Here is a 23,473-nt window from a genome sequence, read left to right as displayed (position 1 = left end):
ATCTGGGGAAATTCGCCCCATGCTGGAGCCTGGCGTTGCCAGTGGGGTGCTGTGGGGCAGGACACAGCATCACCTCCTGCAGCCATCCCAGGGCTCAGTGGGGCACTGGGCATGCAGGAGGCTCGGGGTGGGTTCAGAGCTCCACTTAGTCCTGGAGTCATAGCATCGTTAAGGTTGGAACAGAGCTCTAATATTGTGAAGTTTGACCCCAACCCATCCCCACCGTGCCCACTAACCATGTACCTCAGTGCAAGGTGTGAGATTGAGCTGTGTGGCTGGAGGCTGGCAGTGACTCCTGGCCCTTGACTCCTTAAAATTGAACTTCCTTGCAGAGCAAGGAGTGAAAGCCTGCGGCTTATTGGTGGCATCAATGGCAGTTTCTGCCCTGGATGAGGGCTGGAATTGAGCTGGGGTGGTGGCGTGTCTCCTCACCACTGCCCGCAGCCACCCGAGGGGATGTAGCAGGTACCCAACATATTCCGATTAGAGCTTTATTTTGGAGGCCTGACACCAAAAGATTTAATATTTGAAATGAGAAACAGTCCTCAAATGAATTTGGAGAGCCCAGGAATTAATGTTGACCCCCCCCTCCCTCCATATACACACACACACACACACACGCACGCGCGTGTGCGCTCCCCTCCCCGTCATCTCAGCCCCCCCCTTTCAATTTCTGAAGCCTGCTGATTTGAATATTTATAAATATCAGTAAATTATTTATTGTAGCAATCTGCTGTGCCATTTCACCAATCGCCGTTAACACTTTAGGGCTCACTCTTGAGGCGGACGTGGCTGCAGGGAGCAGCCATGGGGGTGGCAGAGGCCAGGCTCACACCGGCTGAAGGCTGAGTGGTGCCAGGGGGTTCAGTTCTGTGTGGGGCACAAGGCGACCTGGGGCAGAACTGTGTGCTTTGGGACACTGGGAGGGGACATGGACAGAAGTGTGGCTTGTGGCTGCAACACCCTGCAGGCTTTGGGGACCGTGCTGCAGCTCCAGGACTTCCCTGTGCCCCTTGCTGGATGGGCAGCACAGCACAGTGCAGTGGGGAAGGCAGGAGGACGCCGCGTGCTCCATGTGCGCCCAGGGCTTCCCCTCGCTCCATGCCGACATGCGGGAAGAACTCAGGGCTGCTAAAGAGCCTCGCTGAAGTCCCCAAGGCCAGGCAGAAGAGGCAGCATCCACTAATCCAAGGTCATTTCCTGGGCTAAAAGCAATAAAATGTTTTATTGATAAACCAGAGAGAGGAAAGCACATACGCTGCCTCCACTCTCACACCGTGGCTGGGCTGGGGCTGCCTGGGCTGGTGCAAGGCCCTGGTGCCAGGGGAGATGTCCCTGCTGTGCCCGGCTGCCCTCCGCTGCTCTGGGCATGGCTGGGGCACGGCTGCAGCTTTCTGCTGCCATGCTGGACTTGCACCACAGTGGTTAAAAAAAGACCCATGCAGCATGTGGGCCCTCCTTCCCTCCCCCTCCCCGCCCCAAATAATACTGTTAATAATTAATCGAATGAGAGCTTGAAGCTCCTGGAAAGCTGGCGCTGGGACCTCCCTCCTGAACGGAGCTGCTCAGCTGGGCTGAAAACTCTTCAATAAGAATATGAAAGCTCCATCTGTTCAATGTGCCCGACCCTCTGAAGTGCCGCCACGCTGGCCCTCCCCATCCTGTGCCCCATCCCATGGCATAGCCCTCATCCCTCCTGTCCTGCCCCATCCCAGGGGGTTCCCACCCCTGGGCTCAGCACCCCTGTCTTCCACACCGGGGTCCTTTGTCCCCAACCCAGAGCACTGCTGGGCCGTGTGCTCCTCCTTGAAGGGAGCGATGTCCCAAGCGTGGTGTGGGGCGGCCGGTGTCTGGTGGCAGGGCGTGGGGAGGGGGCACAGGCTGCTGCCAGTGGCATTGTTTTCAGAGGAAGCACTCAGTGTAAATAGAACATGTGGGAGAGTTCGTCCTGGGCAGAGATGAAAAGTCCCCGTGACAGGCTCAGGTTATAAATGGCTTCCTCGGATTGATGCAAAATCAAAACATTTCTATTTGGAAGAAGAAAATGAAGGGGGATGTTTACTTAGCTGGGAATCTTTAAACAGCATAGTGTGGACGTGGGGTGACCTGGCGGGTTGTGGCCTGGGGAGGGGGCTGGGCAGGGACTCCTGGACACAGGGCCCTCCTGCTGCACCCCTACCTGGATGTGCGAGGATGCTCTGCAGCCCCAGTGCTGTTCTCAGTGGCTCTTTGCCTGTCGGGTTTCCCTTCTCTGTTGGAAGTTGTCAGCCTAGAGCAGAAATGCAGATACTGCCGATGTCCCTGCTGCCCCAGGGACGAGGAAATCAGGGATGGGGAGATAAAGAGATGCGCTGGCTTGTGAGAGCTGGAGGCAAAGCTGGCAGGAGGAGGGGGGTGTTCTGATTCCCTGCAGTCACACAGGCACAGGTGGGATGGAGAGACAGTCTCTGGGAGAGTTGGCTTTGTAGATCATGGGAAAGGTAAGTTTCCTAAACTTACTTTATTTCTAACGTAGACTTCACAGAAGGATGCTCAGAACAGCATCGCTGTGCTAAAAAGAAGCAATCAAGCCCAAGAGAGGTGCAGGAGGGAAGGGCAGGAGCTGGGGGGCTGCAGGGACAGGACTGGGGTGTGCAAGCCACGGGGCCGGGACTAGAAGACAAGTTGCAGGCTCCTTGGAGCTGCTGCGTACGCAGCAAGTGCAGCCTCGGGAACGTCTGCTCCCCTCTTCCTTTGGATAAATATTTATATATTCATTTGCCGTCTGGTGCGCTCACTTGGCTGCTCACCTCCAGCCCAGCATAATGGGACCTGCCGTGGCTGCAGGGTGGGAGCAGTGGGTCCCTCCCTGCACCCATCTCACCCGGTGTCCTGATTGCCAGGACAGGAAGCACTGGGGTCACTGGCTGCCCTGGCCCCGGCCACCTGCCCCAGCGTGCTGCTGGCCCCCCGCCGAGTGCACACAGCGAGCCCTTGGGGTCCTGGCCGGGCTCCAGCTGGAGCTCACAGCAGCCTCCCCTGAGTCCCAGCGCCTTACGGCTGCGCACGGGAGCGGACGGCACTTTCTGCCCTAAATAGAGCGGGAATGTGATGGGAAGGGAAGGTGCCAACACGCAGAGACTTCGGCAGCACTGCGGGCGCCCATCTGTAGGCACGAGGCTGTGTGGGGGGGGGTGTGAAAGGGAGACGCGTGGGGAGGTGTGCGGGGGGTGCCTGGGGGAGGTGGGATGCTGTAAGCCACACGTGCATGGCTCACACCTGCTGCTGTTGCAGGCACATGGCGGGGAGCAGCTCTTGCTCCTGCAGGGGCAGGGATGCAGTTGGGGCAGATGGGTGTCGGGGGGGATCCATTGGGGTCAGTAGGAAAGCATTGTGCCTCGCTTTGCGTGGGAGGCTGATAGATTTGTCAGGGGGGTGTTCCTGCAGCCCGTGACGGGGAAGCGTGTCTGAAGCTTGTCAGGAGTTTACGCTAAGCAGCCACTCTGGCTCTTGGACAGCAGGTCTAAAGTTTCAGTGTGTTTGTATTGGGCTGTCATGTTACGGGATTAGGGGCTGTCACGATGGCTTCTGGGTGCATCGTAGGGGGTCTGATTAATCTCAGAGTGCTTCTGTGGAGCAGCACCTCCCTGTCGCAGAGTGCAGGGACCCAGGAGCCCCTGCTGACACAGCGGCTGCAGGCAGGGCTCTGCTTGGGACCCATCGCCCTGCTCACTCTGAGTGCCTTTCACAGGAACCGTAAATAAAAAGAGAAATGAGACAATGCAGCTGCTTTAGAATCAGGTTTTCATTGTGGTTTGGTGGGGTTTTTTTTTTGGTTTTTTTTTTGTTGGTTTTTTTTTGTTTTCTTTCTTGAGATTGAATCTTGTTAATTGTCGGTGCGGTGCAATTATGTGAGTGACTCTATGATAGGGACCGTTTAGTTCAAGCTTCTCCATGACCTTGAAGTTAAGACCTCACCTTCTTCCTTTCTCCCCCCACTTTCTCTCACCCCTCCTTTACTAGCTGTCACATATGAATAAACTACATTAAAATAACAAACCTCCACTAATTAGCTGATTGTGCTGGGAAGTGTGAGAGCAGAATTTCCTGTGTGTGTGAGAGCAGAGCAGGCAGTCACAGGGGCTGATCAGCTGATGCCACCCCAGGCGGTTTGCTCCCATTCAGCTGCCTCACACCCAGCCAAGCTCAGCACAGTGCTCCCATCACTCATATGGGTTCCCCATACTCTATACTGGTTCTCTGCTCTCTGTACTGGTTTGCCATGCCCTGTATTGGTTCTCCACTAAGTGTAAGTAAAGGTCACAAAGTGAACTCCTCATCACCCATACAGTGGGAAGCTATTAAACATGCTTGGAGCTGTGTCATGTTGGGGCTGGGGGCAGGTAGTGCTGCAGGCTGAAGGATGGAGCAGCAGACCAGTCTCTTCTGCATTCACCCACCTGAGGTGTTGGGGCTTTCTGAGACAAACCCAGTCCCAGCACCTGCTCGAGCATCCATTGAGGCTCTCTGTTGGGAACAGAGATTGGGAGCAGCAACTCTGCAGCCCGAGCCTCAGCTCACAGCTTAGGAAGAGTCCACTCCATCCTTCCTGGGACAGCTGCCGCCTGTGTGAGGGCCCGTGGGTTGGGAGTGGCCATTTCTGATACCTCTAATGCCCTTCCTTGCTTCTTTCCCCTCTCTCCTTCCAGCTGAAAGAACTATATGCACTGACGCAACCTCAGGAAAACCCACAATGGCTGCCAAGCGCAAAGGCGGCCTGAAGCTAAATGCAATCTGTGCCAAGCTGAGCCGCCAGGTTGTCTTCGACCACGGGGGAGCCGAGCAGGCGCGTGCGGACAAAGGGCCGCAGCGGGAGAGCAGCAACAAGGACCTGCCTCAGCCCGGGACCAAGGAGCCAGGGACTGAGTTTTCAGACGGACTCAGCCACGTGCAGAAGATTGAGGAGGACAAGAGGAGGGAGGTGATCGAGAAGTGGGTGAACGGGGAGTACGAGGAGCCTTTGCTGGGGCGGGCTGAGGGCAAGGAATGTCGGGGCGCCGAGGGTGCAGAGGTGCCACCTGAAGGGGTCTACATGGTGCAGCCCAAGGGCTGCAGCGACGAGGAGGACAACGGGGACGAGGCGGACGCGCTGAGGGGCTCACAAGATGGCGCCTTCCTGGACGACAGGGATTCTGACGGGGCGGCCTCCAAGGATGACGCCTACCGGGCCTCCAGCGAGGCGGCCTCCAAGCTGGGAACCACCTCAGGTAAGGCCCTGCCACCCACCCCTGCATGGGGCAGTGACTTGGCCACGTGTTTGGAGGGAAAGGCCGAGCTTCTGCTGGCTGTGTCGATGGCACTGACTTGGGTGCCATTGCAAAGAATCTTCCCCCAGCCTGTGTATCATTTCCTATTTTCAGATAGCCCGTGTCTTATTCCTTTACCTCATTCAAAATCTGTGTTCAGCCACAGCTACTGGGGAAAGCCCCAGCTGAGTTTCTTGCTCATTTTCTGATACTCAGGCGCCCAGATTGATTTTTCGGGGCCATATTAGTGCTAAGCCTCAGTAGAAGCTTAGGACAGATTGAATTCTCTCTATTAGGGCAGCAGCTCCCTCCCCCTGATTTGTCACTCGGCTGGGCTGGATTCATAATTGAAAGATCCCCCCCCTAATCTGCTCCACCTGTGTGCACCCCTCCCCTGATCTCAGCACTTTGTGAATCCATCAAACTTTCCTCCTTTTGTGTGTGCCTGTGTTTTCCTCCTCCTGTTAATAATGCAGCCTAAACTCATCTCCGTCTGTCCGTTCCCCTTCTGGAGAGGCACATTCTCTAGTCTTCACGAGTTCAGTGGCAGCGCACATAATTATGCATATAAGATATAAACAGAGCTGTTTAATTATCCTTCGCCACATCAGTGACAGAGTAATTAACAAACATTGCAAGATCAATGAGGAAAAGTGTGACCTTCAGTTTCCTTTGATAGGAAAGCCCTTGTCGTTCCCAGACACAAGGTGATTGTGCCTGGACTCAGTTTTCAGTTTGTTTTAATTCCCTTTAGCCCACATTTGCAGCTTTTATTTGCCATGAAAACTAAAAGGAGGGGAACCTAGAATGTCAGAATATATTGCCTACCTGTGGAAAATGAGAAGGAACTGAGGTTTTTTGTCAGGTAGGGGTTGTCAGTGATGTGCCTTTCTTGGGCTCTGCTGTCTGAAGATTGCACAAAGGTCTGTAAGCCATTGCTGGGGGTAGATGCTCCTTTGTGTTTAAGGGCAGGTAATGGCATGTGGGGTTCACATATAGAGCCACTCGAGGTTTGACGTGCAAAGGATGTGCTGCCAGGTCTTGATCGTGTGCTTCTGGAAGCCCAGTGTAAATGTTGATGGCAGCAATTCCCTGGAAAGTACGATGTGAAGGATCTGCTGTGCTGGCGAGGACAAAGTATTCCTGCCACCAGTCCCCCAGGGTCACGCAGTGGGGCTTGCAGGGCACCACACAGGAGTTTGCAGAGGTTTGCTCCATGCTCTTCAGTCCTCGTGCTTTGAAACAAGACCGCTCCTGCCCATGTAGAACGTGTACGGACTGAAGAGTCGGAGCTGAGCCTCACTGTGTGCCTCCCCACAGGAGCTGCAAAGCTGGCGGCCGGTGAGGGATGTGTGTCAGCCTCTGACCTGCCCACACACTGTGTTTCCTCATTCATTCACGCACCCTGTCCTGCACCCTGACTGACCACGCTCCCCCCACACATTTATATATAGCATTTTCACTCTGGTACAGGCTCTGACCAGGATCCCTTTCCGCAGTGTACTGTGGAGATTTCCTGCACAGTCCCATGTTCTTCCCTTTGCTCGTTCCTGACACACTGCTCTGAAGCGGTCACCGGGAGCTTTCCTGTGTGCAAGTTCTCAAAGTTTCCTTTTCTTAGCCTGTGGGCTGTGTGTCTCAGAGAGGGAATACGAGCCTTCAGAATATTCCTTTCAAAGGGAATATTCCTCTTCCAGATTTCCTGGGGAGACCCCACTTGGAAGAACGTGCACGACAAGTGCCATTTTCTCTTGCATTATCCTATCACCCCCAGATTTCCACATCCCCTCCCGAGCAGGATAAAGGACAGAGCCCTGGCTGGGATGCCCCATCCCCCAGGATCCAGACCTTGCTCTCCATTTGGGCTGTTTTGCTTTTCCTTCCATATATAGTGTGCTGCTGCAGGCTATTTTTAGCCCCTTTTTTGCTAGCTCCGGATCCTTTGTGATACGATAGCTGCTCTGAGACTCGCAGATCTCTGCTCTTTGGCAATGCCCACAAATGGAGAGCGGCAGCGAGGGGAGAAGGAGCCCTTTTGTTATCACACAGAAGGGGAGAGAAAAATGCAATGCAGGGGGAGGGCTGAGCACTTTTCACAGGGATTTGTTTCTCAGCCGCTGTCCTTCTGCTTCACTTCTGTCTGCACACGGGTATGGGAGAGCTGTCTGTCTGCTCGGTAACAAGAGTGGGTTGGAAGGGTCTCAGCCTGTCTGCCTGCAGAAGAGCACCCAGCCTTGTTCCTAGCTACAAAAACGTGGGGGTTGTTGGGGCTGTAGGGGTGTGTGTTGGTGGGTGAGTGAAGGTGCAGGAGCTGGCCAAGGTTCCATCTCAAACATAGATGAGAAATGGCAGCAACACTGATAAATTGGGGGAGGTATTGCAGTCATCCAGAACAAAACCTGAGCAAGGGAGATAGAGGATGCAGGATGTTCTGGGCATGAGGGGATTCAATCCGGGGTGCTGAAACTGGAGCTCATGCTCAGACTTTGCAAAACTCATATAAAGATCTGAAAGCTCAACCTTCCCAATGGGTTGGGTTGTGCATCTGAATTTTGCACCAATCTGTCCACATGGGTACAAGGCTTGTTACTGAGCTCTGTGGGTTTGATTCTGTGTTTAACAACCTTAATGGTGACCCATGAAGGTGTGCAAGGAGCAAGAGCTGCAGCCAGAGCCCTGGCCTGCAGGGGCACTGCTGCCCATTCTGTACCTGTCAGGCTGCCTGTTATTAAACTGGGCATCCCCATCCCAAAATCCCATGCAGGATGGTGGTTCTGAGTGCCCAGAACCAGAGAGTGATCAGTGGTTGAAGGAACCCCCAGCACTGTGCAGTGCCTCCATCGTGCTGCTTGCAGGCTGCAGCCTTGTTCTTCATGTGGCCTTTCTCACATACCCAGGGAACTGGTGCAGCAGCAGTTCTGCTCTGTGAACTCAGCTGTGTCGAGCAGTATTGACACAGGAATGTGATCCTTACAGACGTGCACATTTCAGTGCCTGTTCGAGGCAGTCTCTTCCTCCTCATAGTCCTGTGGAAGCAGATTTGTGCAAGCTGATGGCTGCTAGATTGTGAGATTGCTCATTGACTGGCACTTGTGCGTGCAGAAGTGCTGTGTAAAAGCATGCCCAGGTGCGTGGCATTGCAGGCTATCAGCTCCCCAGTGCGTAGATCTGTTTTCATGCTTTGGGGCTGTTAACAACTTTTGTGTCTTGATGCCTTCTTTACCAAGGCTGTGCTGTCTGGGTCTGAGCTTTGCACCCAGTGCACAGACCCTCCACCTGCTGCCAGTGCTGCTGTGGTAGCCTGCCTACCCCAGAGCTCACGTGAGTGAGTGGAAAGGATGATGGGGGAGGTCTGAAGGACTGCTGCACACAGTAAATCTTTACTCTGCAGGAGAAAGCAAGAGAGAGAGGAGGAGGAGGAGGAGGAGGAGAAACGCTGTGTCAGACTGAAGCCCAAATGAGTCCAAGCTGCCGCGTCAGAACAATCTGAATTTCCTCTTTATACTGATATTGGGTGACCTCCAGATGTGTGTTCTTTCCCTTGTAGTGGCCCAGGAAGGGGAGTAAGGAAGGGAGAGAACCTGGGAAGAGCTTTTGCTGTGTCTCCTGGTGCCCCCAGGCTGAGCAGCCCTTCCTGCCCCTTTCCCACTCACTGCAGGGAACAGATCTCCTCTCTCCAAAGCCCACATGGGGAGCTCATCTGTCCTCAGCCCAAATGCTGATGGAGGGTGCTGCATCCATTTGGCACCTGAGCAGGCTTTCCCCTTTCCTTGTACTGGAAGCTGTTCTTGGTTGCTCACAGTGAAAACAGTAGGTTTCCACTGCCCTCACTGAACTGCTGTCCCTTGGTGTGTGGCGAGGAGGAGCTCCCCAGTCACCGGGAGAAAGCTGGCTGAAGAGAACTGCCAGGGAAGGGGAGGACTGCAGTGACCACAGGAACCATCCTGTCTTTGTCTTGCCTTCTCCTCTCCTTTCCCCCTCTCTTTCCCTGCTGCTCAGACATGCAGCCCTACCTTCATTCATCCCCACCTCTGCTGCCTCCCTTCCCTGCTCTGCCCTCTCCCCCTGCACCCGCTGGGTCACCAGCACTGCAGCCCGTCCCCGTGGGTCGGTCCGTGCACACACACACTCACACAAGGACAGAACCGCATAAACCTCAGCATATTGGCATTGGTCTCACTTCCAGTAAAATTACTTTTTCTTCATATTAGGCCAAGGCGAGAGTGCAGAGACATTTATGAAACTTTGTTTAATGTACTGAAAAGCCATCGGCTAGAACATTTAGGAAATTGATTTTCCTGGCATTGATGAACTCTTTTTATTTTACCCCAGTATTAATTACTTTTTTTTTTTTAAAACAAATTAATTTAAGAGTCGTAAAACCTAACAAGTGAGCCAAACGTCAGTAGATCATGCTCCCCTCTCCTCCTAACCCCCCTCCTTGCTGCCGGTGCTGGTATGGGAGGAGAAGAAAAATCAGGCCCTTGCATGACTCTCTCCCTCTGGTTCTCTGCAGGGGAAGCTTCGTCGCTGCGAGATTACGCCGCCACCACCATGAATGAATTCCTGGGCATGTTTGGCTACGATGACCAGAACATGCGGGATGAGCTGGCCCGCAAGATCAGCTTCGACAAGCTGAACGCTGCTACCTCAGAGGCCACCGCGGCTGCAGCCTCTCTCCCTGGCGAGGATGCCATGAGCAAACGAGCTCGGTTCTCCAAGTACGAGGAGTACATCCGCAAGCTCAAGGCTGGAGAGCAGCTCTCCTGGCCCATGCACTTGGCCAAATCTGAGGAGCTGGGCTCCAAGCTGGGCAAAGATGCTTCCTCGGTGCTGGCACAGCCCATTCGGCTGCCAGGTCCGGATGCCTCCATGCTGACGGAGACCAAAGCCACCATCCTGCCGCTGCCCTCTCCCAGCAGTTCCCAGATGCAGGGCCTGATGTCACGGGCCTCCAAATATGACTTCTTCATTCAGAAGCTGAAGACGGGTGAGAGCATCAGGCCACAGAACGGCAACACTTACAAGAAGGCCTCCAAGTATGACCTAGAAAACGTCAAGTACTTGCACCTTTTCAAGCCTGGGGAAGGCAGCCCAGACATGGGAGGAGCCATCGCCTTCAAGACAGGCAAGGTGGGCCGGCCTTCCAAGTACGATGTGAGGAACATTCAGAAACTCACTCAGGTGAAAGCTCCGACACCCAGCCTGGCCCCTGCTCCTCTCGCCAGCACCCCCAGCAGCGCTCCCATGGCTGGGCCCGAGCAGGCTGTCTCCTTGCCATTCAACACTCCTGAGTACCTGAAGTCGACTTTCTCCAAGACAGACTCCATCACAACTGGAACAGTCTCTACAGTGAAGTAAGTGTCCTCCCACTGTTCTTAGCTTCGTGTTAGGGAGCGCAAATCATAGTCTGTGTGCTGATAAATACTGCACGGTTAATGAGTTGTTTCTCTTTGCTCTCTGTCTGCTCCTGTGTCACACTCTCCATCTCTCTTTGTCTTGTGCTGAGGATGTAGCCTGCCCTCAGCAGTCACAGCCATGAATCCAGAGCCCACTAGCTCCTGGGCTCGAATGCTGAAAGGAGAGATAAGGGGACATGGTGCTGTCAGCGCTGTGAGGTCAAGATCATAACTGCTTCCTTCCCTCTTCCTCCAGTGCCCCAGGCAGCCAGCCATGCTGTGAGAAACCGATTCTTGCTTCCATTTAACTCAGTGGCAAAACTCTGCCAAGTGATACAGAGGGGGCCTTTGTGTGTCCTAGAACATCCCCAGCATTTCTCTGCCTAATGCCCATTGATTTTATAGGAACTAGGCACACACATGCTTTTATAGGACTGGGCCTGTGTCTTCTCAGTGTGCTTGTTCCTTACACACATGGATGTGATTCAGTTACCCTGCAGTCCGGGCAAACTCATTAGCCCAAATCCCACTAATGACCTCTTACACATTGCTGGCAGTCTCTGCAGTGATGCCGCTGACTGAATGGAGATAGCCAACGGCCTTGCCAAGCTTTGTATTACTGTGTAGTTTGGCTTCACAAAGTGGTGGTAGCTGTAGAAAAGCTGCACACATACCCAAGGGGCACAGACACAACTGCACAGTGCCTAGACCAGAGATGACTGTGTTTAAATGCAGTGGGGCAGTGAGAGTGCCAGGGTTGATCGGGGTCTTTCTGTTACGAGAATCTTATGAAAAAGTCTCAAACTGCCCAAAAAAACCTGTGAGCCTCCGTCTGCCTGGGAATCCCAGTTTGATTTCCTTTCTCATGCTCACTTCCTGCTGCGTGCAGATGGGGTGTGCAGCGCTGTGGTGATCGTGGTGACCCTCCTCCTGCCACGAGACTTCCTTGGCTGGGGTATGGTGGTTGGGCTGCAGGAGCAGTGAAGGGCATCCAGGTCTTCAGCCTGGCTGTCCCTGATCTCCTCATCTCACATGGAGCTCAGAGGTGGCTCTGGTCCTTCTCCTCCAGGCTGCCTGCTAGATACAGCCTTCTGTGGTTAAAGGAGGCAACCTGCTGGTTGTGCTAACTGCTCTCTGGACCCCAACATCCCATTCAGTCCCCACTTGGACCCAGTAACCTGGCGGGAATTATGCATGTCCACATATACCACAGGTTGAGACTCTCAGCCATTCAATGCTAGGAGCTCATCTACCTGCACTGAGTGAACCCTGGGCAAAGGTGTCCTTGTTGAAACCGGGATTGTGCTGATGGGCCAGTGTGTCTCAGGTGGGCTTAGCCTGCAACTGCAACTCCTTTTCCTCTTGCAGAACTCAGCGAGGACGTGATCTTTATCTGTTTTCAACCGGTGCCAAGTAACCCAAGCTCATGTGGCATGGGCGTTCAGTTGGTTGTTAGTGATTAAAATAAATAGCTCTGCTGCCCCATCTGTGTAAATACGGGCAGTGTTGTAAGGTGCGTTGGGGAGGCCTTTGTCTTCATGTGGCCATCCCCAGTTTGCAAATGGTGTGTGGTCACCTCCCTGCTGGTGTGTGGTGCTGTGCAGAAGGGAGGAGCTGCGCCTGTCCCTGCTGCTGACCAGCTCTGTCCTCTGTTTCTCCCTAGGAATGGATTACCCACTGACAAACCGACCGTCAGCGAAGATGTAAATATTTACCAGAAGTATATTGCCAGGTAGGCAAAACTGCCTTCTTCCTTGGGGAGAGGGCTGGGAGAAAGAGGGAGGAGTGGGGCTGGGGCAGATGAGGTTTGTCCATCTGGCCCAAGCGTTTAAAACCAGCCATTGGCACTTCCATTTCCCTCTGGCATCTGCGCTCACTCTGTTCCCCTGCTTAGGATAGCAGTAGCTGTGAGAGGTGTACAGGCATGCCAAGAGCGTGCTCAGCTCCCCAGAGCTGCTAGACTTGTGACAAATAGTGGAAAAATGTTTCACTGCAGAAGCCTGTGATGTAAATAGGAGCACCGTGTCTCAGCTGTCACTCTATGCCCGGTGCTGTGCCAGCTCCAGCTTTTCCCCCCGCTGTGTCTGTGCCCACTGGAGGCAGAAGGACATCACACCATGAGAGCCGAGGCTGGGAGGAATCCACAAGTGAATTGAGTTTGGGCAGTTCTCAGCACCAGTGGGGAATGTTCAGCAGCTCTGTTACTTGGGAGCCCTCACTGGCTGTGTGCAGGCTGGGCACCGTGTCTGAGCTCTGGCCAAGCAAAAATGAGCGGTGCTGAGAGGGAGCCTGGGCTGCAGCAGTGGCACAGAGTAATGCCATCAGAGCCAGAGGGACAGAGGAGATTATTGCAGAACACCTGCCTGCTTTGGAGCTCATCAGCCTCTGCTCCCAGCCCTTGAATCCTCCCTCAGTGCTGTCAGGGACTTCACTGAGAGCCCCTTATGTGCAGAGCCACACCAGCAAGCACTTCTCTCTGCTGATAGAGCTGAAGGATTTGTTCCCACCACCACATGGGGAACAGGAGGGGATGGCAGTGTGCACTGTGCTTCCCCATCTTGCCCAAGTCTCTGGGGGCTCCATGATGGAACCAACTGCTGGGGAGCTGCAGGGAGCGTTTGGCACATGGGCAGAGCAGGAGCTAATGATGACCCTGGACCCTTTTGCCCACATGCCTTCTGTAGGAGAAGAGGGGCAGGAGGCACCACCTCCTCTGGTGCACACAGCAGCTCACCGCCTCCTGGGAGGGCACAGAAAGGAAAAGCAGCCTTTGGGCCTTTGGCTGCAAGGTGCAGAAGGAGCAATGCTCCGTTATTGCTGAGACTGCTCGGTTTCACTCAGTGCCGATGCTGCTCTGTGTCCCCAGCTCCCCTCTCACACAGCCCTGCTCCAACCTCACACCGCATCCACTCCACCCCGTGCTGGGCGAGCCCCTTCCCCTGGGCAGGTAACCGAGCAGGCTGCTGAGACAGCGCAGGGACACCACATCCTGCTCAGAGCCCCACAGGCCGCCCGCTGGCAGCCCAGCCACATCCCTTCCATTTACACACAACTCTAAAAACAGTTCTAAGCCTTAAAATGAGGGGGCAGAGAAGGGGGGGGGGGGAGAGACAAGACACTGTATGTCTGCGTTGCATAATTAGCTTAATGAGTTTGCCAAAGCCATTGCCAAAAGCTGCCCAGGGATAATCCATTCTCTCACACAACAGAACAAAACCTCTTACTTAGCTGGTTTGGGTTGGGGTGGGTTCTTCTTATTTATTTATTTATTTTCTCTATATTTATAATTTTGAAAAAAAAAAGACCACAGAAAAAAAATTGTTGTTATTATTATTATTATTATTATTAGCGCCTCAGCAGATGGTGCTTCTGGCAGCACTTGCTTAAATATTTATTTCTGTGTGGGTTTCCTCCCCCCCTTGTAATTGGGGTGGGTTTTTTTTCTTCCTTCTTTCACATCATCGTTACAGGGTAATGAGTCTGTAAACACTCACTAAGCACACTGAGTCCTTTACTTATTGTTTTTATTATTATTTCTTTATCCTGGTTTTTCTTTCGAACTCCTGCCAGATCAAGGCTGCTTCTTTGGCCCAAAAGAAAAAGCGCAGAGATTAAAGTGAGGGGAGGGGAGGGAGGTGTGCTTGTGAAACCAATCTGTGCCTGTACGCACAGCCTGGGAGCTGGGATTTGCATATCGGCGTGATGAAATGGCCCGAGTGTGCAGTCAGGTGTGTGTGTGCTCACGCCTGCTCATGTGCATGGAGATCCATGTCAATTCATCGGGGTGTTGATGCACCTCCGAGCGTGTGCGTGGAGATGGGCGCGTGTATGCGTGTAAGTGAGTGTGTGCAGGGTGAGCTTCCCTGTGATGAAAAAGCTAAACAGCTGCTGTGCTTTAAAAATTAATAGCTTTGAACTGTTTCAAGTGTCAGAAGAAACACAGGATAAAGGTAACCCTTTAGGAGCCTCACCCTGCAGGCTGAAGGAGCAGCCCGTTCCTTCCAAGCTGTGTGTGCTGTTTCCATCCTTCCCCCAGCACCCAGTGTGCTCGGCTGCCTGCAGAGTTCTTTGGTGTCTGGCCCTTCTGCTGCAGCCGGCATCTCCTCTGCTTTTGCATCCTCACCCTCTTTTGGACAGCTGTCCCTGAGCTCTGCCTTTGCCAGGTGTCCCTCTGGCCTGCACACCCCATCTCACCAGCCCTGCTCAGCCCTTCACTCTCCCCGTGCCATCCTGCAGCTCCTTGGCCTTTCCACCAGCCCCAGACCAGCAGGACCAGTTCCTCAGCACTGCTCAGTGCCCTCTGTTTGCGCAGCCAGCGTTGCTGTTTGCCTCGTGGGTTGTTTCTTCTCCACTGCCGGGGTTTGTTCCAGTTTCTCAATCACCTGTTCTGACGTGATCCCGATTTCCTGCGGTATTTCTTCTCCCTCCCCAGGGAAGGGCATGTCTGCTCCTGGCATCTGTCCCTGTCTCCCTTTGTGAATGCCGAGGAAAAAAAAAGTAATTTAATTTTTTAGCAACGTCTACCTTTTCTGTCAATTAAATCCCCTCTCTGTCTCTGGGAGGCCCCGCTGTCTCCGCAGTTGACCTCCTCTTCCTCACTGCACTCCAGAAATGCCTTATTTAGTCCTGCTCTCCATCCTGGCTCCTTTTCCTGTCCTGCAGCTTAACATTACCTTGCATTTTGGTGCTCCGCCATCTCTCCTGCTCCTGCCCCTTCCTCTGCTGCCCCAGGACACCCTCACTCCTCCTTTATTCCTATTTCCCCGTTGCCCTTCCTTGTTTCTTTCTGATGCCCTTTATCATCCGCGCTCCTGGTGCGTTTAGCATGAAGTGACGGGAGGAACCTTTGAGCAGATGGCACTTTATCTCTGAATGTTTCCCCTCTGAGTCCCCTTCCCTCCCTGCTTTTCCCTTTCAAGCTCTTCAGCTCCTCCAGGTTCCCCGGGAATACACACCAGATCTCTGCACGGATCAGCCTGGCACCGCAGCATCCCCCTCTGCCAAACACTGAGCTTTCTGTCTGCACACTCAGTGCACTGTCCATTTCTCTGCAGCTACCATGTGTCCTCTCTGCCTTCTTTCTCACCCTGTATGTCAGGAATTGTATGGATTTGCTGCGTGGAAGGCAGCGTGGGGTGGGTGCCCTACTGCTCTTAAGGGCAGGCTGAAAACCCTGTGGCTTTGCCTTGTGGTGTTTTGTTGTGAGCAAATACTGCATCCACAAGGAAAATAACCATTGGCAGTGCATGGGAAGAATCTGCACAGTGTAGAGTTGGCTGCCTGCTCCTGCTGACCCATCTCTCCTTCCGTTGCTCTCTCCATCACACTCAAAGTTCCCATATAGTCTTGCAATGATGTTGCATTGCCTTGGTGGCTTCCCCTCAGGTTGCAACCTCCTCTGTAGTGTGACACCAAATGGAGACATAACTCGCACTAATGAATTTCTGAGCTGTCTGAGATCCTGGTAGACGTGTGTGACCGATGTTCATTTGTTTCCTCGTGGTGTGGGAGGTTTCTGAAACTCACTGCTGAGCTATCCGAACTCACTAATGAGAATTCCAGAATTGAGTGATATTTAATTCCTTTCTCACTTTTCCACAAGTAAGCAACTCTGAGGTAATAGAGGTGAATTTCAAAGAAAAACGTATGCAGATTCAGGAGGTAAAGGCCCAGAAGGATCTTTCTCAGGAAACACCTGTTTAAATAGAGTCATATAAGGAAAGGAAGGTGGGAGGGAGCACTGTCCTCAGGGGCGATAAAGCAGGTGGGGTTGGATGCCCCGGCCACATGGGATGAAGGCAGGAGTGGGACTCACTCTGTGCTTTGCTCACAGACGCTGCTCTCAGGATGTTGTTTCATTCTCTGTTCCTTTCTCCTGTCCTTCTCTCATGCTCACAGGTTTTCTGGCAGCCAGCACTGTGGACACATACACTGTGCATACCAGTACCGAGAACATTACCACTGCCTTGACCCAGAGTGCAACTACCAGGTAAAGGCACTGCCACTGGGTGGGAAGGGTCCTGCCTAGGGAAGGTGCCTGTCCTCTATGCTGTCTTCCCATGTGCATGCACGTGCATCATCACCCCTCTGCTCTAAAAGGGGGGCAAGATACATTTTGAATTCATGAGAGTATTGATCAGCTCATGCCAGTGGGAAGTACTCCACATTTACACCAATGAAAGCAGGAGGGTAAATTCTGCCTTGTTACAAGTTGTGGCTGGAAGCAGGGCATGCTGTTCTGCTTGCCTGGCTCTTCCCCTCCTGCTGCCCAAGTGAGGCTGCAGCAGCAGTAGCTGCAACAAAACACCCAATAAGACCAGCAGCAGGCCGGCATCTGTGGGGAGAGCTGGGGGCAGGAGCATGTCCAATGCAGTAATTGCTGGGAGATCTGCCAGGGCAGCGACGTCAAAGCCAGCCACATCACGTGCTGAGTGTTTACCCTCTTCCTAGGTCTGTGAGCTTGACTCTGCCATTTCTGTGGTCAGGCTGAGAGTGTGTAAGAGGGAATCCCAGAGTTCGCCTCTGCTGTGCATGAGACACAACTTCTGCCCTACCCGGGAGACCTTCTGGTCTCATAGGACTGAGCCTGACCACAGCACAAGAAGCTGATCTGGCTTTTCTGAGCTTGCCTGTGGGTTTCTATTGATCAGAGGAGGGCTTTTTCTGGGATGCACACAGTGGTCCTCCTAGCCTGGCACTCAGTAATTGAGATGAGCCTGTCCCAGCTGTGACACAGATATCTGTGCACCAGGAAGAGAGAAACATAAAGAATGGAAAGACAGAAAAACCTATTATTGTGATTGGTCTCATGATTATTTCCTAAAGAGTCTGGGAGCTGCTTGCAAAGGAGCTGTCTGGTCTCGCAGGGAATAAGGATTTAGGCTGCTTTTTAAAATGCAAATTATTTTATGGCTGAGATATATTTTATAATAAGTAACGCTCTGTAATAAGTGGGCACAAATTAACGATGATTGGCAATAGCAATCCTGCATGTACACCCAGGGAAATCATACCTCCAGCCTCCAAGGGATTCCCGTTGAAATCTGTATCCATCTATTCCCATGCCAATACCAGCGAGATTGATCAGGATTGATATTATAGAAGGAAAGAGTGGAAGTGATAATCATTTGTTTCCTGCGAGGGAGACTAGAAAAGTTGTTAAACATTAGAATGCAGGGCTTTTCAATTACTCCTCAAAATAAATGGATATTGATTTCTTTTAAAAAATCAGATTTACTTTCCCACCTTCTCTGTTAAATATTGATGTCTGTGGGAAACAGAAATGAAAAGCTTCATTTTAAATGCACTTATCCTGCTCTGAGAGCGGGGTATCCCCTTATTACTTCAGGCAGGTAGAGGATGGAAGGGATCTTATGGTGATCCAGATCTGGCTCTGAGCTCTGCTACCACCGTATCTGTCACTGGAAGAAAATCCTATGTCCTCATTTTCCTAGAACAGCCATCCCACCTCGTCGGGGTGGCAGACAGCCGACATAGGAAGGTGCTGTAAGAGAGTGTTTTTCCCAGTTTGTAGTCTGACATGAATGTGGCAGCCAGTGTCTCACTAACCAGTGCAGTGAGGGATCTGGGAGCTTGGATTGCTCTCTTGCAGGCTGTGTAGTTTGCTGGCGTGTTTTCTAACTATAGCAGTCCTCGAGATAGTAGCAGCTAAAATTATGTTAGAAGAATTGCGGTCTTAAAGCTGCAGGGAGCATATTCTGGGCATCACCCCAGTGTCATGTTTATGCTGCTTAAAGGTTTTCATGTGCATACGCTTTCCCTTTATTGAGAAAATATGGACACACAGTTGGTCTCTAATTTGACTCTCTTGGGATGACTGCTGCTGAGCTTTAGACTCCTGGTACCACAAGTTTATTAACAACAACAAACCCTGCTCCCAGAATTACTCACCCGCTCCCTTCACGTGTGTCTCACTCTGTCTATCTCTGTATCTCTCCAGAGATTCACTAGTAAACAGGATGTGATTCGGCATTACAACATGCACAAGAAACGTGATAATTCCCTCCAGCACGGCTTCATGCGCTTCAGCCCCTTGGATGACTGCAGTGTGTACTATCACGGCTGCCACCTGAATGGGAAAAGCACACACTACCACTGCATGCAGGTAACGGCCGGACTGGGGACCAAGTGGTAGTGTATGAGATGAGTGGAGCCATGTCCTTGCTGGGCTGGACTGAGGGGCATCTTCACATCTGAACAGCCCAGCCTGTCTTTGTCAGAGAGCAAAGGAGCCTTAACTGCTCTGAGCTCCTGTTTGTTTCTGATCCAGGCCCTTCTGCAGAGTTCCTTGGCCTCCCTGCCGAGTGCTGGGCAGGGCGAGGGGTTCTCTGGGTGTGGAAGCCACGTGTATGCAGTGAGGCAATGCAGGGCTCCAAGCTGTATTGGACTTAACTGGTTCAAGACAGTCTGTTCTCTGAGATTCGGGGACCTCTCTTGGCACTACTGTGCTGCCTCTACCGAACTGATCTGGAGCTCCCCTGAAATCAGGCTTTTCTATGGAACATTTGCCCTTTAACACTGGGTTCATTGCCTCCATAATCAATTTCTAAAGTAATAAAATTTTTATGTCACATATCTAGACTTAGCACTCCTGGTTCCACATCTCCTCTGCCAATGGAACCAGAGTTAACCCGTCTGTACTGTCAGCTGGGAGCTCTGATTCAGGAGCCAACAGTGGTGTTCCCAGAGCTGGGGCTGTTGCCCAGGTGTGACCGTGACCCCTCTGCTGTTTATCAGACATGGAGACAAGAAATTATTCAGGTCTTTCCCTGGCAGTGCCTCAGATAAGAGGTTTGATACCTGCTTGTTTCATTAAAATCTTGGCCTAATCATGTGCTGTAATTCCAAACAGAATAATCAAGCAGCCCTCGGTGAAACCTTTTGTGACCTGTGTCTCCCTTCCTGCGCAATCCCCACAGTTTTAGACCACAGTTAAAGTCACAAGGCCTTAATCACATGCTTAAATGCTTTGCTGGGATAGACTTAAGCATATGTTTGACTTGAAGTCAGGTAAGCTTTCTGAAGTCAATGGGGCTTAAGCACATACTTAAACGTTAGGCATGCACTCAAGAACTGTCCTGAATAGGGGCTGGTTGAAGCACGTGCTTACAGGCTTTTGATAAATGGGGAACTTGGTGTGACTTTCTCTTGAGGACATTTTCTGTTATTCTTCCGTAATGTTCATCGCTCATTTTTTTCAATTGACTGGGATGAGACTTGTTTAATTTTCTAGAGTACAAGGAACGTTTCACAGCTTTAAGTCACTCTGAGTTTGAAGAGAGACCCTCTTTTACACAACTATATATGGGTAATTCCACGCCGTGCCCACTGTCTTCCAGTGAAACAATGCCCATGTAAGCAGTGCCTTACAGGAAAGGTGTCCGAATATAAACCCACAATTAAAGAAAATATTGCTTAAATGGCAGGATTTGTGCCATCCATCTCGTGGATGGTTTTTTTTTCTTTATGTCCATAATTGGTGTGGATAAAATTCAGTTAGTTGTTTATATAAACTGACATTTTTTTAGGCTTTAGCACCAAGAGCTGCATTGCAAATTATTCCTAAGGAGGTTTTTGTTTAATTCTTTTTTTTAATGCCGTGCAGGGTCTGTCTTTTTTCAAGGTGTCAGTGCAGAGAGAGAGAGGCTCTTTTATATTGGAAATAGCTGGAGATCCTTTTTTTCCTGGGTATTTGTCATGGGTTTTGTTATTGCCTGTTTGAATCAACCTGGGCTGAACTGAGAGGTGGTGTTTTCGTTCTCTTCACTTCTGAGATGGTGCAGGCATTGGCACACGTTGTGCTGGAGAAGAAAAGGGAAAAAAAAAAATCCTCCCTCAGCGGGGCTGAGGACGTTTTCAGATTCCAGTGTTTTTTTACTCAATATGGCAAAGTTGCCCGCTTTACCCAGCGGAAGGCAGGTTTTCAGCATTCCGTCCTCGTCACACCATTCCCATTTGCTGCCTGAGTTTAAAAGTGTAGAAGCTGGGTAGAATTGTGGAAGCCTTGAACAGGCGTCAGGGAAAAGCAGCCACTGCCTTGCTAAGGTCAGCTGAACGCAGGGTTTGTGCCTTGCTCAAATGAAACCCTTGTGTTGCAAGCTCAAAAGAGTGGCCTCATGTTGCACCACTCTGCCTTTTTACCAGAGAAGAAGGAGGAAAGTAACTAATTCCCAGGAGATTCCAAATTCTTCCAATAGATGTAAGTCCCACTCCATCCCATGTCACTCCAAGATGACAAAAAGTAATGGTGTCTGTCAGCCTTCTGAAGAGTGGGAACCCCACTTGCTTTCCCCCCAAGCAGGCACAGTTATCTGAGTTTCTACCCCTTTGCATCCTCCTCTTTCTTTCTGTTTCATACACTAGGAGTTCTGTTTTTGTTCCTGACAATGTTTCAGCCTTTAGATTGGGAATTAAAGTGATGACTTAATGCTCCTAGGAGAAATGCCCAAATGGAACTGTTAAATGTATGTGTGCTGCTCATCTGTTTATTATTGTTGATGTTAATAAGATCATGGTGGGACGTTAAAACACTGTGCTGATGGCTGCCTGTTTTGCCTGGGGTAGGTGGGCTGTAACAAGGTCTATACGAGCACCTCGGACGTGATGACCCATGAGAATTTTCACAAGAAGAACACGCAGCTCATCAATGACGGGTTTCAGCGGTTCCGCGCCACGGAGGACTGTGGCACTGTGGAATGCCAGTTCTACGGGCAGAAAACCACTCATTTTCACTGCAGGTGAGATAGCAGGGAAGGGCAGGGATCCTGCCTGTGAGGTGGCAGCAGATGGATGTTTGCCTCCTTCTGCCAGGAATTCAGAAGCGTACACGGGGACTCGATCTTCCCTGGTGTGGCCTTCTCAGTGCTGCTCTAGAGAGAGCTCATGCTCAGGGCAGATGTGATTACCAGGATCTTAGCTCAGAACACAGGTGGTTTGTCTGTGATGATCTGAGGAAAGAAAGAAAACACATCCAGGAATCATCTGGGAAGGAGATCACAGTGCTCAATTCATGCCAGAGTTCAACTCAGGGGGACACTAATACGCTGCTAATGGCACTTTCATGCTAGAGTTCTCTCCAGCCAGCTCATCCCTTTCAGAGCCAGACTCTGCCTTCTGTACACAAATGCTCTTCTATTGATTTCTCATGTTCTTAGGAAGAGTGGAAAAACATAATTGGTACCTTAGTTCTCTTGAGCCGCTGTTTCGGTTGGCACTTGCAGTGGTGGGTGCATCCCCACGTTATCCTGGCTGTTCCTCAGATGGGGCTGGCTGCCAAGCTGTCTCACACAGCAGCGTTTTTTGCTTGACTTGGTGTTGCAGGTTAACTTACGTAAAACTCTTCAGCCCCTTTGTAGCCAGGGCCACTGCCTCATACTGGATGCAGTCCTTATCTCAGGGTGTTGCATGTGACAGCAGTTGCACTGTGCTCCTGGCCCATATGGCCAACCACTCTCTCCTCCTCGATGCCCTTGCAGGCGACCCGGGTGCACCTTCACCTTCAAGAACAAGTGTGACATTGAGAAGCACAAGAGCTACCACATCAAAGATGATGCCTATGCCAAGGATGGCTTCAAGAAGTTCTACAAGTATGAGGAATGCAAGTATGAGGGCTGTGTCTACAGCAAGGCCACCAACCACTTCCACTGCATAAGGGCAGGCTGTGGCTTCACCTTCACCTCCACCAGCCAGATGACCTCCCACAAACGCAAGCATGAGCGGCGGCACATCCGCAGCTCAGGAGTGCTGGGCCTGCCTGCCTCTCTCCTGGGACCCAAGGATAATGAGCAAGAGGAGTCCAGTAATGACGACCTTATTGACTTCTCTGCAATGAGCTCAAAGAACTCCAGCCTGAGTGCCTCCCCCACCAGTCAGCAGTCTTCCGTTTCTCTCATAGTCCCAGCTGCACCCTCCTCCGGTGCTGAGCTTGCTTCCTCACAAGTCAGCAAGCCTGCCAACAGCATGACACCAGCCACCAAGATCTCCGGCCTGCTCTCCCAGGCTCTTCCCAGCAATATACCCTTGGCTCTGGCACTCTCCAACTCAGCACTTCCAGGAGCGGCTGGATCCTTCTTCCCCATCATCCCCAGCCGGGTCTCCACTCCGCTCCCTGCCAGCTCCACTAACCTGATGACTGCTGGTTCATCTGGCGCCAATCCGACATCATCTGCTCCCACAGATTCCTCATCCCAGGCCATCTCAGCATCTGGTGAGCCTTCAGCTACTTCTTCTCCAGCTCCAGTGGCATCCATAATGGAAAGGATCTCTGCTAGCAAGGGGTTAATCTCCCCGATGATGGCCAGGCTGGCGGCGGCTGCACTCAAGCCCTCTGTGGCACTGGAAGCAGGTGAGTTGCCATCATCAGTTGTCCTAGCGGTGGGAGGAACAAGTGTGCCTGATGATCCGGAGAGGAGTGAATGAGGGGCCCCCTGGGACTGGGAAGGGAGTAATAAAGGAGCAGCTTTGGGAGAAGAAATTGTGTCATGTCCAGATAACCCTTGAATGGCGGCTAACCCTTGGAGGAAGGGAACCCTCAAAGGCAATCTTGTCATGGCTCCCCATGGAGCCTGGCTATCTGCATGGCCAAGCCAACGGGGCATGCTGCCCTCTAGGCCTTGAAGGCTCCCAGCAGAGCACCAGGTGCCCCCCACGGCCTCCTGCTGACCACCATCAACATTGTGGGTTTGGGAGGGTCCGCCTGGCAGCACCCAACATGGCGCTGCCCCTGGGCCTGAGCTGGGCACGGCTCTGTCAGCTCCATTTGTGAGCGCA

General features: G+C 52.1%; 1 protein-coding gene across 6 annotated transcripts in view; it reads left to right on the top strand.

Annotated features, from left to right (window-relative positions):
* CASZ1 (castor zinc finger 1) overlaps nt 1-23,473 on the top strand; it is a 146,731-nt gene that overhangs the window by 97,458 nt on the left and 25,800 nt on the right. For all 6 annotated transcript variants that reach the window (XM_015882420.2, XM_015882417.1, XM_015882418.1 and 3 more), the window contains 7 exons: nt 4,689-5,246; nt 9,802-10,642; nt 12,348-12,416; nt 16,583-16,673; nt 18,645-18,809; nt 21,269-21,441; nt 22,180-23,048. In XM_015882420.2, coding sequence (XP_015737906.1) covers nt 4,689-5,246; nt 9,802-10,642; nt 12,348-12,416; nt 16,583-16,673; nt 18,645-18,809; nt 21,269-21,441; nt 22,180-23,048 — 2,766 coding nt within the window. The remainder of the gene's footprint in view (nt 1-4,688; nt 5,247-9,801; nt 10,643-12,347; nt 12,417-16,582; nt 16,674-18,644; nt 18,810-21,268; nt 21,442-22,179; nt 23,049-23,473) is intronic.

The sequence above is a fragment of the Coturnix japonica genome, chromosome 21, assembly GCF_001577835.2.
Source record: "Coturnix japonica isolate 7356 chromosome 21, Coturnix japonica 2.1, whole genome shotgun sequence".
In the NCBI taxonomy this organism is placed as follows: Eukaryota; Metazoa; Chordata; class Aves; order Galliformes; family Phasianidae; genus Coturnix; species Coturnix japonica.
This window is presented reverse-complemented; position numbering and strand designations above follow the sequence as displayed.